The 13,246-nt window shown below is 42.2% G+C and overlaps 1 protein-coding gene across 6 annotated transcripts in view; it reads right to left on the bottom strand.

Annotated features, from left to right (window-relative positions):
• The window catches only part of AFF1 (AF4/FMR2 family member 1), a 146,060-nt gene that overhangs the window by 10,388 nt on the left and 122,426 nt on the right, over window positions 1-13,246 (bottom strand). For 5 of the 6 annotated variants that reach the window (XM_039361185.1, XM_039361183.1, XM_039361187.1 and 2 more), the window contains 3 exons: window positions 7,506-8,450; window positions 4,012-4,109; window positions 1,873-2,131 (listed from right to left, as the gene is read on the bottom strand). In XM_039361185.1, the coding sequence (XP_039217119.1) occupies window positions 1,873-2,131; window positions 4,012-4,109; window positions 7,506-8,450 (1,302 nt within the window). The remainder of the gene's footprint in view (window positions 1-1,872; window positions 2,132-4,011; window positions 4,110-7,505; window positions 8,451-13,246) is intronic. The other variant, XM_039361186.1, reaches the window with a different exon arrangement.

Raw genomic sequence — 13,246 nt, forward strand, 5'->3', positions numbered from 1 at the left:
GGAGGCTAAAACATATAAGGAACGGTTGCGAGAATTGGGTATGTCTAGTTTAACGAAGAGAAGGACAAGGGGGGACATGATAGCAGTATTCCAATATCTCAGGGGCTGCCATAAAGAAGAGGGAATTAAGCTATTTTCCAAAGCACCTGAAGGCAGGACAAGAAGCAACGGGTGGAAACTAATCAAGGAGAGAAGCAACCTAGAACTAAGGAGAAACTTCCTGACAGTGAGAACAATTAATCAGTGGAACAGCTTGCCTCCAGAAGCAGTAAATGCTCCAACACTGGAAGTTTTTAAGAAGAGACTGGACAGCCATTTGTCCGAAATGGTGTAGGGTTTCCTGCCCGAGCAGGGGGTTGGACTAGATGTCCTCCAAGGTCCCTTCCAACTTTACTACTATTACTATTACTATAATCAACAGAAAAACATTGCACAAATCCTTTTTTTACAAATGCCCAAAACAGGAAACAATTTTGCATCCATCAGTGTCAGGGAATAAAAATAACCCAACATTATCTCAGTGTTAAATGAACTGCATTTGGGGTTGTTTTAATTTGGAGAAAGTGATGATTCACTTAACAGTGTTCTAAAAAAACAACAACACTGCTTTAGAGACTAAAGCAGACAAACTTCCTCACCAAAGAAATATATTATCTTCAAACGACAAGATTATATAAATTCAAAAGTTGAGGAGCAATCTCATCAATAGATAACTCTTCGAGTTATTTTATTCTGTTCATTGGGTTTTGTTTTCTTGACTGCAAGAAAGCTTATATTGAAAAAACAATTGGCTTTCCTTGTCTCATGAGAAAGTCAACATTGGCCAAGTTGTAGCTTTTGACGGAAGCCACACCATAATTAGAAAAAAATCTTGTATAATCGGCCAAAATTACATATAGTTAAGCTTATTTCATCTTAGGGTTAAAAGTAAGATGTTTCTGCTAACTCAGGGGTGTCAAAGTGGCAGCCCACGGGCCGGATGCGTCACGGGCTCCGCAAAGGCAAAAAACGTCGCAATATGTCATGTGTGATGCAATAAGAGTTTGACACTTGTGTGCTAACCATTTTATCTCCTGTCCTTTAATTGGTCCCAAGCATCTCAAAGTTAAAAGTTCTTATGCAGCTATCATGCCACAAACCCATTGACAAACTTAAAGGCATTTATACAATCATTAATAAAAGCCAGCTGGCTGGCCACCAAGATACCTTGAGTAGATTGAATTCTGAATAATACAGCAAGCAGATACGTTACAATATCTCTACTTCTCTCTATATTTAAACAGTTCAAATATTCCCTTCTTTTCCCATCTAAATTTCTGGCTGGGACATCCACTATGGAGAGTATACCTGCAGCAGCTTATCTATAGATATATTTTGATCCACGTAATTGTGATATTCAAGGATCCTTAGAGGAAAAGAATCACTTTCACAATACAGGGCAGTCCTCGACTTACGATCGCAATTGAGTCCCAAATTTCTATTGCTAAGCAATAGAAGAGTGAGTTTTGCCCAATTTTATGATCTTTCATGCTACGGTTCTTAAGTGAATCCCTGCAACTGTTAAGTTAGCAATGCGGTTATTAAGTGAATCTGGCTCCCCCCCATTGACTTTGCTGGTCGGAAGGTCACAAAAGGTGATCACACGATCCCGGGACATTACAACCGTCATAAATATGAGCCAGTTGCCAAGCATCTGAATTGTATTCAGGTGAGTGTAGCAGGTAGGCTGCAACGGTTGTGTGAAAAACGGTCATTTTTTTTTCAGTGCCGCTGTAACGAACCGTTGCAAGTTGAAAACTTATCAGTACGGTGAAATCTGCCAATTTTTACAACTTCTCCTCTTAACAACCCAAGTTCCAAAATCACACCTACTTTGTCACTTTTGGAGTTTTCCAAAGGTTTTCCCTCCAGTTTCCTGTGCTTGGAGCACGAGGGCTCTCTGTGGCTCTCTTTGCTCTTGGCAGTGCCGATACTGGGACCGGGAACTGGATAGCAGGCATCGTTTTCGTTCTTTGGCCGCTTCTGAGCTGTCTTAGGTGGCTTCTGAGCAGGCTGCACGGGAGACAGCGGTGGTGGCATGGGCAGTGGCATCTCTTTCCTTTGAGTCTCTGTTACCGAGAGCTTCGACATCCTAGGGAAGGAATTATCAGGTCAGTGTGAGTTCCAAGGAGTATTATTTTAAAATTGTAGGAGAGCAGCCTGGAATGAAAATTAAGCACACAGCACCCGAGTTCTGTTTACTCAATAAAAGGTACTGAAACAGGCAGATAACTAATCAACAAACATTTTCCTCTTGAGCAACAGAGGGAGAAAAAGTCAGGTACTTTTGGCTGATTCATTAACTTGCTGATAATATTCATAAGCGATAGCTGAAATGAATACCAAGACGCATCCTTGATCTGAAGTGAAGTATATTGACGAACTATAGGTCTCATAAAAGCTTAAATTTAGGTGCAGCAAAGCTTGGTTCCAGCTGTTGGACTCAAAGAGCTTTCTAGCTATTTAGATATTGTAGTGGAGTTTAAAAAAAGTTTTTACTTTGAACTTCAGATAATCACTTTTGCATAAATAAATCAAGTAGATGTATGATAAGTTTCACAGTTACATTTGGGATCATCCACTCATAATTTTCAGTTCCAATTAAATGACACAAATTCTTTTTTAAAAAAACTTTATCAGCTTTTCTAACCTTAATACTTTGCTCATTATAAATTGCAATTAATTAACATGCATATGTATGCACAAATATTAGAGTACTGTCATACAATAAAATGTTTATCCACACAAGTGCAATGATTAAAAAAATCTTGCACAAAGTATCCACTCAGTTCTATTTTCAACGGATACCAGAGTTTTGCAATGAATCCCAGATTACTTTTTAAAGACATTTATATTTTACCTCTATTATAAAGAACACAAAATATATAACAACTCTCTACACACATCTCTCTCTCTCTCTCTCTCTCACACACACACACACACACACACACACTTTTACCTTACCTGCTAGGGAGCTAACGTTGAGGCTGAGGTACACTGAGATAATTTGAATCTAAGTGTCCCCAGTCCAAAAATTTCCCCTGTCTTAATGCAGAAGACTGAGTCTTTATTAGAGTTATCACATTATTTTGTTTTGCACACTTCAATAGCAAATTTAAGGAAGTTGTCTTCAGACATTCCTCAAGTTGTAGGACATAGGTAGGACATAAAGCTAGCCAAACTCAACATTTAAGTCTAGCTTATCATTTGAAAGGATTATTTATCACCAAAAGCTATTCCAAATGCTGTTGATCAGCTCATCTGGTGTTGAGGAGGGGAGGAGGAATGGATGGGACACCTTGTCCTGAATATCTAACCCTCACTGCTGGCTGGAAAGTTCCAGGAATCAAAGTCCACCCTCTTAAAATGGTTGAAAAACACTGATCTAGGTGAGCAACCTCCAGACAGCTTGTGATAGAATAGGCATGGAAACAATAAAATACCTGTATGCATTTATTATACATACATGTTATTATAATACACGTTTCTGCTTTGCATTACAAACAGGAGCAGGAACATTTGCTTCCACACACAAACAGACCCAGCCCAGATTGCATGTAAGAGATTTAACTCCCCAGTGATTATCAAGTTTATGTAGTCAAAAAGGCAAGTGTCTTTTCTGCAACTCCTGAAATTTATTATGTGGTTCAGAAGAAATCCAAAGGAAAGAACAGTTTGAACATGTATTAACAGACTAATTGTTTGCTAATGTACAATTAATTTAATCAACCAGAGTTTGAGGGTTTAAATTTGCTATTAGGACAGAATTTCAACTTTAATCATATAAAAGTTAGATTTCTCACTGAGAGACAGCCATAATAATTTTGTTGTTATCTTCATTCTTATTGAATGATTAGTAGCCAAAACAAATTTTAAAAAAGAAAAAAAAAGGAACCACCATAGTTCAATACAGAGTGTTCAACTTACTAGCCTAGATTTTACTAGCTTAATACATAACAGCTTTGTACTCACTTAGTTTTACTGGAATCTTTATGGCCTAAAGATGAGGAAGATTTGGTTTCTTTATCCAGCTTGACCTTCTTCTGATCATTTCTCAGTGCCTCTTCCTGCTGATAAAAAGACAAATACAACCCTTAAATACTTAAGGAGGTGTCCCCTTTCTGACTACACACCTGTGCAACATGGAGAGCTGCACACCTGTAGCCACATCAGAAGCAACAATCAGTTCTACCATGACAAGCAAGATTCAGCTCAGTTGTTATCCCATCCTTGCTACTCCCCCTCCTTAAGAGCAACCAAAATGTTAGGAGGGGAGGAAAGAAAGAACCGAGGGAAGAGAAATTCAAAACATCCTAAAGGGGACCGATTATTTAAAAGGCAAGGGAAATGGTCTCTCTTGAACAATAACTAGGAGGCCAGTTTAGTCTAGTGGTTAAGACACCAGACTAGAAGCCAGGATTCTGGGAGTTCTAATCCTGCTTTAGGCATGAAAGCCAGATCATTGACTTTGGGCTAGTCCAGGGGTAGACAACCTTGGCTCTTTTATGACTCGTGGACTTCAACTCCCAGAATTCCTGAGCCAGCAAGTCCACGAGTCATAAAAGAGCCAAGGTTGTCTACCCCTGGGTTAGTCATTCTCTCTTAGCCCAATCCATCTCACAGGTTTGTTATTGTGGGGAAAATAAGAAGAGTGAGGAATATTAGGGACTTTCACAGCCTTGAATTACTTATCATATAATAAAGGTGGGGTCCCCATAAATAAAATAAGGGAGACTGGATGACTGCCTGATAGGACCACTATGCCGTAAGCTTTTTCTCACAGGCTTTATAATTAAACTACTGTACTACAGTCAGAAAGGTCTAGTGACGGTTTCCCTGTGTGAGACCGAGTCGTGGGTTATTACCAACATTATTTGCTTTTTATTGAAAAATACGGCACTTGTTACAATTATACCCTTTACGGATCACTGAGGCATAGAAATAAAATGAAAAAATTCACATGAGATTGGAAATCGTATCTTTGACAGAGGCTGACTAATTCAGCAAACTTTATCATCCAGCAGGCAAGATTATAGAATTGTCGTTCTTTTATTATTAGAATTTTTTTGTTATCCCAGCTTTTTATTAAATAGCTCAATGCAGCAAACATGCCAAATAACCCTGTCTCTGATTTTCCCCACAATCCTGTGAGGTGGGTTGGACTAAGAGTGACAGGCCCAAAGTCACCCAGCCAGTTTTTCATGCCTAAGATGGGACTAGAACTCACCGTCTCCTGGTTTCTAGGCCAGCCCTTGAACCCTTGCACAAAACTGGCTTTTAAGAAATCATTATCTTCATAAATTATTAAAAATAACTGAGGGAAAAGAAGAGTTCCTACCACTACCAAAATCAAAGAGTAAAGTAGAAATTTGTTTTTGCTGATGATTCAATAAATCTCTTTATATCGCTTTATACATATTTCATGAATGACGTTTCTAGGGAGTTTCAATTATATGTAGATGAGAACTGTTACGGGGCTTCTAACTTAAGTGTACTGAAGATATCTAACAGCTCAGATCCTGGGAAGTGATACCAAACTCTGACTATGTACCATGCCAGTTTCAAATTCTGGAAACTGCTCCACAAACACATCTGGAGGGAACCAGATTGTAGAAAGGCTTTTGGCTCCACACAGCTGTGGTTCCTCAATTTAACTGGAATCAAATCAGTTTAATCAAGACAGCTGAACAGGAATCAAATGTGGAAGTAGGAGAAAGAGATTGAGATTAGCTTGAAAGTTGCCTCTTTTGCTAGGTTTCCTTCATCTTCCACTTACAAGCACTTATTCTAAAATAAACTAAGTGACCTAGAAACCCTATCAGTGACTGGGATTGATAAGACTTGCTTATTGTGTTTGTTTTCAAAGTTTCATGTTGCACCCTTGCTCGAATAGCTTTTTATAATTGAAATTCAAGATTTTAACGGAGTCCTCCTACAAGTTAAAGAGTACCGTATTTTCTGGCGTATTAGGCGATCCGGTGTATAAGACGACCCCCAACTTCGGCACCGAGTTGCATGCCTAGAAAGTAGTCTTATACGCCAGAGACTACCATTATTTCCAGCGTATAAGACGACTCGGCATATAAGATGACCCCCGACTTCGGCACCGATTTCAACGCTTTCAAAAGTCGTCTTATACGCCGGAAAGTATGGTATGTAAACTAGTACTTGCGTTTATGTGCCCTGAAACCAAACAGTGGGAAGTTAATAGTTCTTCATAAATTCTATATCTCCAAGCTACAGAATTTGTTGCCATAAACTGTGTCAATGACCATCAAGTTGGATATATTTAAAGCTGAATTAAGTTAAATTAGGATATGGGCCATCTGTTGTCTACAAATGGGAGTTGCTGAGGATGCTAACTATGATAGTCACATTGGAGGTGTCCTCTCTGAGGGCATAACTGGCATGAACAATTTTCACTGGGGGAAAATACTCGTGGATTAAATTAAATGAAATTTTGATTTGATTCGGAAATTGATTTTAAGCTAATCTAACACGCAGCTAATTTTGAATGCTCTTTCTTGTACGTGTAGTCCTTGACTTATGATCACAGTTGAGCCCAAAACTTCTGTTGCTAAGCGAGACATTTGCTAAGTGAGTTTTGCCCCATTTTACCACCTCTCTTGCCACAGTTTTTAAGTAAATCCCTGTGGGTGTTAAATTAGTAACATGATTGTTAAATGAATCTGGCTTCCCCACTGACCCTGCTTGACAGAAGGTTACAAAAGGTGATTACATAATCCTGGGACACTGCAACCGTCAGAAATGCGAGTCAGTTGCCAAGCGTCTGAATTTTGATCATGTGACCCCGGGGATGCTGCAATCGTCAAAAGTGTGAAAAACAGTCCTAAGTCACTTTTTTTCAGTGCTGTTGTAACTTTGAATGGTCATTAAATGAACTGTTTTAAGTCGAGGACTAGCTGTACTTCCTCAATCTGTAGAGAATCTTTTGAGAGGAGTCAGTCAGAACTGCACACACCACAACTATAAAAAAAGGATTACATAGGCCATTTTCTCAATGGAGGGAAGAATGGAGTCTCTGTGAATTTATCTAAATCAGGGGTCTTCAAACTTGGCCCTTTTATGACTGGTGGACTTCAACTCCCAGAATTCCTCAGCCAGGCACGCTGGCTGAGGAATTCTGGGAATTGAAGTCCACAAGTCATGAAAGGGCCAAGTTTGAAGACCCCTGACCTAAATCAACACTCTTTAACGTAAGTCCGATAAAGATATCTTTGACGTAAGTCCAATTAGGCCAGTAAAGCCCTCGTGTTGATTACAGCTTTCTTCCTGTTGATGATGTTGGTTTTTTAATTGCAATTTTATTTTTCTCTGATTTTAATCATCTACATGCAATGCAAAGACCAGAGCTGCAATCCCGAAGGGTACAAATTCATGGATTATTAGCTCTACCTCATCTGGGTCAATGCCAGAGCCGCCCATTCTCCACCAAAGTGCCTTACCTTTCTCTTTTTGAGAGTTTTGCTTGGCGCATCTGTGCTTCTTTTGTCGATACCCTGCTTTGTCATACCATGGCTCTCTTTAAGTTCATGTTTTTTAGGGAAGAAGAGCCCCTTTTCGGGTGGCTGAGGGATCCGTGAGAGGAGAGCCAGCTCAATTTTAACCACAAGCCCTGGCGGGACGGGGCAATCCCTCAAGGGCGACAGCAACTTCTTATCCCTGATAGGCAAAATATATTTGTCCCTTTGAAGTTCCTCCTTGACAGTAAGAGACCCCTTGGAGCCATTAGTTCGACCTGTAGCAACCACCCTCGGGCTCTCACTGAGGGGACTGAGGGGCAACGGGTCCAAGGCGCTGCCCGCCGCGTCTACTTTTGCATCCTCGTGAGCAAATAATGTTTTCAGCGTTTGGTGCAAACCTTTGTGCTTCTTCTTCTCCGTGGTTTCCGGGGCAGTTGGTTTCGATTCCTTCTTATCATCAGATTTCGGCCTCCCTTTCGTTTTCACCTTAGGCTTGTCTTTGGAAGATTGGTCTTTGGCCCCGTAAGGTCCAGGGGGCTCACTTTCAACCGTCAGGCCTCTCTTTGGTTCCTCCTGGACTGTAGCTTTGCTGGATTTCCTGGGTTGCTTACTGCCCACCGTCTGGTGGTGAGACTCTTCCGGGGCTACAGGAGACTTTTGGTAACTGCGTTTGGTAGGGAGATGGACGCCTTGACTTGACCGAGAAACTCTGCTGCCAGTTTTGGAGTGACCGTCTGCCATCTGACATTCCCTTTTGCCTCCATTGCCACTGCTGGAGCTGACAGTTTTTCCTTGTCCTTTGCTCTCCTGGACGCTGCTTCTACTATGGTCATCTTCCAGGAAACTCTCTGTGGGAGATACTGGCTGGTTTACTTTGATCAGCCAGTTGTTCAGCTGCCAACATCTGTTGGATGTTTGTGGATCAGGCTATGGAAAAGAAAAGAAAAGGGGAAAGGGGGGGGGGGAATGAACACGTGCCCAAGAGGTCATCAAAAACTGCATGGGATTCTGCTTTAAATTAACAATTTCTGCACTCTAGTTTGAACTAAGACAGGGGTAGGCAACCTTGGCTCTTTTATGACTCGTGGACTTCAACTCCCAGAATTCCTGAGCCAGCCATGCTGAGGGGAAAGGGAGAGGTTTCCAAGCTGAGCCATGCTGGTTCAGGAATTCTGGGAGTCGAAGTCCACGAGTCATAAAAGAGCCAAGGTTGCCTACCCCTCAACTAAGATTGATGAATCACCGAGAACCATGACTATGTCTATTGACTGTATTCCCAAGTTAACAGATACTGAAACAAACAAACAAACAACAACAAAAAACAGAATGTGGCATCCAAAGGTATCTTGCTTCCTCATTATCTTTCCTTATTGTCTCCTAAGGCATGAAACACCTCCCAAGATGACCCTGGATGGCTCATAAAAAATGTCATCAAAGGCTAAACAATAGGATATATATATATTGAAATGTGAAATATAAAGAACGCTTGCTGGAATTGGGTATGTCTAGTTTAATGAAAAGAAGGACTAGGGGTGACCTGATAGCAGTGTTCCAATATCTAAGGCAGTGATGGCGAACCTATAGCACATATGCCAGAGGCAGCACTCAGAGCCTCTCTGTGGGCACGCGTGCCATCACCCCAGCCCCGCCTCCTCCACGGCCCCCTCAACAGCAGCCCCCCTGGAGGAGAGTTGCCCCTGGGCGCATCCCGTGCATAGCAGTGCAGCCAAGGACATGGCAGCCGGGCAGCAGACTGCCCTCATACCCCATTGTGTGCAGATGATGCTGCGGGGCGTGGGTGGAGGGCATGGTCCAGGCCGCCTGGACGATCTGTGGCAGGCCATGGAGGTGGTGGGTGGCCCTGAGAGTGGGCAGGGCAGGGGGTGGGGGTGGAGCAGGTGGGGCGGGGGTGGGTGGAGTGGTTTTTGGGCACTCAGTCTTTAAAAGGTTTGCCATCACTGATCTAAGGGATTGCCACAAAGAAGAGGCAGTCAACCTATTCTCCAAAGCACCTGAAGGCAGGACAAGAAGCAGTGGATGGAAACTAATCAAGGAGAGAAGCAACTTAGAACCAAGGAGAAATTTCCTGACAATTAGAACAATTAATCAGTGGAACAACTTGCCTCCAGAAGTTGTGAATGCTCCAACACTGGGAGTTTTTAAGAAGAGACTGAACAACCATTTGTCTGAAATGGTATAGGGTTTCCTGCCTGAGCAGATGATTGGACTAGATAATCTCCAAGGTCCCTTCCAATTCTGTTATTCTGTTAAATGCAGAAATACCCTTCAAGTTTTTATTGGGGTTTAGTTTAGCAGTTTCCTCAACTGGACACCCTTCTAGATTCTCACCGTTGGGTTTGGGAATTAAGCCCTTATCTTCAAAAGACATTGATTTTGGAGAAGGCTGACCTATACTGTACCTATACTGATAATGATTGATCTAGATTCTAAGGTTCCCAAGGAGGCCTAAATCTTTCTACCTAGCCACCCAATTTTGAATGGTTCCCTCTGTGTAGGGAAGATGCTGAAAAGGGAAGGAAAAAAAAAAACATAGTCACCATTCTTTTTTTTTTTATTCTTTCCAGTCCAATGAGATATAGGAAACACATTATGTAAAGCTCTCTCTTTGTCTGTCAGTGGGATAGCTTTCCAAACACTGGACAGAATGGAATTCAGGAATGGGGGGACGGGGGGGGGAACTGGCAAAAAGAAAGATTTAATTTGAAAATAAGCCAAATTCACTGAGGAGAAAAACATTCCAGAATACTGTTTCTTCCTCAATGCATCTCAGTTCTAAGCCCCATCCGCCTTTCTGGTCAGGAAAGCAGAAACACCACTCACGCGCGCGCGCACACACACACACACACACACACACAGAGAGAGAGAGAGAGAGAGAGAGAGAGAGAGAGAGTATTGTTTCATTACATAGGAAAAAATGCTTCCATTTTGACAAAGGGGTTGGAAAGAATTCTGCAAGACAAAATCCACAGGCTTGCTCTAACTTGTTACTTATTCTTTCCAATCCTGTCTATATGCAAGATAATTCTCCCAGAACAGAACAGGATTGGATTTGGCATGTCAAGAGAAGTCAAATGGAAGAAATACTGAGTTTGAAAGGGCTGGATCCAGTCAGGGGTTGTGAAGAAAAAACTCCCCCCCCCCTGCAACTTTATGGGGGTGGCTGTTGGGCAAGAGCATGCTGATGTCTCCAAGATGCTTTTTCCTAAAGGTAATTGGACTGAAAGATTTAAAATTGAAAATAAAAACTCACTAAGTATACAGGTAGTCCTTGACTTATGACCACAATTCATCCCAAATTTTTATTGTTTGTTAAGTGAATTTTGCCCTATTTTACATTCTAAATTCATAAATATGAGTCAGCTGCCAAGGAGCCGAATTTTGATCATGTGACTATGGGGATACTGCAACAGTCGTAGGTTGTAACTTTGAACGGTCACTAAATAAATTGTTGTAAGTTGAGGATTACCTATCATGTAATGCACATTTGAAGGGAGACATGTTTTGGTGTCTCCCATTAACCAGAATACCTAAAACCATCAGACAGAACAGGAGGAGAGAATCTGCTCTCTCATCCACTGTCAAATGCAGTGGTTCTCAACCTATGGGTCACGACCCCATTTGGGGTCGATCGACCATTTCACGGGGATCGCCAAGCAAGGCTGTCCGCCATTTTTCCCCTTTTCCGGTGGGGGCCTTACCTCCCTTGGGCTGGGCCAGCTGGTGGCCCAGCCGGTAGTCAGCCTGCTCTGTCTCTGCCGCTTGCCAGCTACGCCTCAGCCAGTGCAAGGGGCGGCACCACGCATGCGTGGCACTCCCAGGCAGGGAAAGTTCTCGACTTACGACCGGTCGGGTAGTCCTCGACTTACGACCGGTTTAGTCCTCGACTTACGATCAGTTGGGGGTTGCGGCATTAAAAAGGTTGAGAACCACTGGTCAAATAGAACTATGAATTCAATTTTTGTTTTCCTCCCTCCCTCCCTCCCATCTCCATTTCCTTTCTGCATGTTGTTAAGACTTTAAGCACTTATTTGGTTAAATTAATAACCTTAATTTATATGGACAACCATCTCTAGTATATGATTTTGGCCAGTTTACAATTAAAAACAGAACCCCCAAAATACAATACAATATAAAAAGGACACAAAGCATATAAAAAAATCCCAATAAAAGAATTCTACATTAGAATATTTGTTCCTAACAAGCTAGTTTTCTATGTGTAAAGATTCATTTCTTTCCAAAGTAGGGTAGCTCAGATATAGAATTACTAACTTGGCAAAAATTATGTTATACGTGTCCACAATAAAAAGTGTACTCCACAAAAAAAATTTGCATCAATCCAAAATCCCGTCAACATGGTGCTATTCTAACAGGGCAAAAGATGATGAAGTCAACTTTTCTTTTTGTTCCTGAAATCGTTTCAACATAGGGCTGCTTTTAATTATAAAGCTGGTGCTTTTTTCCTATTTTGAGTTCCCAAGTAGGTCACTGGAAGTCTCCAAAAGTGAAGAAAGCAAGCCAAGTAAAATTACATGGAGCCCACCCAAGTCCGAAGGGGGGGGGGAAATAATAACAGGAGGAGGCAGAACTTTGCTTACAGGACTGAATGTTCCATGCAAATTCTTAACTAACTTTTAAAACTTTTCTCAAAGGGTTATTTTTGAAAGTGAAAAATAAACACTGTGCTGCCTATTAAATGCAAAAATAAACCATCAAAACAGGGAGGATGAAAAGGCCTGAGTTAGAATTTAGAAACAGAATTGGGGTGCTGAGTAACCCACATACCCCGCACAGATTCAGGTTTGATCCAGAATCAGAGTAGAGCTGGAAGGGACCTAGGACATGGGTGTCAAACTTGCCACATCACGTGATGCGTCGGAACGTATCGCGACTTTTTTGGCATTGCCAGAGCTGGGGTGGGCGTGGCCTCTGTATGATGCAACCGGCCTGCGGTTTGGCAGTTTGACACCTCTGACCTAGGAGGTCTTCTAGTCCAGACCCCAGCTCAAGCAGGAGACCCTATATCTTTTCAGACAAGTGGCTGTCCAGTCTCTTCTTAAAAACTTCCAGTGATGGAGCACCCACAATGTCTTTAGGCAAAGCTGTTCCACTGGTTAACTGTCCTCACTGTTAGGAAGTTTCTCCTTAATTCCAGGTTGCTTCTCTCCTTGACTAGTTGCCATCCATTGTTTCTTGTCTTGCCTTCTGGTGCTTTGGAAAATAAGCTGACCCCTTCCTCCTCCTCTCAAATACTGGAATACATGAATCCAAATACTTAAATACTGGACTCCAAATACTGGAATCCAAGTTCAAGTGATCTTTTGGGGATACCCAGAAGGACATTACAGTTATATTCAGAAGATGACTTAGAATGCTTCCACATGATAGAGCAGACATGTCAAACACAAGGCCCAGGGGCCGGATGTGGCCCGCAAAGTGGTTTCATGTGGCCCGCGAAGCCATCCTGGAAACAGTGAGGGAACGGGCCCTGCTGCCTTGGCCCTGGCCCAGGCCAGCCGGGAGCCAATGTACAATTTTGTGGTGGCCATTTTGGCACTTGCCCCGGTGGACCATGCCTTGGCACTTGCCCCGGTCCCACCCCCTTCTGCCAGAGACCCTCAGATCTGTCCCACTTCCACACAGGCCCCCATAGGCATCCTTGATGCAAATGATGTAAAACTGGCCACACCCACCCAGTAGGCCAC

Source organism: Crotalus tigris, unplaced genomic scaffold (genome assembly GCF_016545835.1).
Source record: "Crotalus tigris isolate CLP2741 ecotype Arizona unplaced genomic scaffold, ASM1654583v1 scf7180000019218.882973, whole genome shotgun sequence".
NCBI classification, from domain to species: Eukaryota; Metazoa; Chordata; class Lepidosauria; order Squamata; family Viperidae; genus Crotalus; species Crotalus tigris.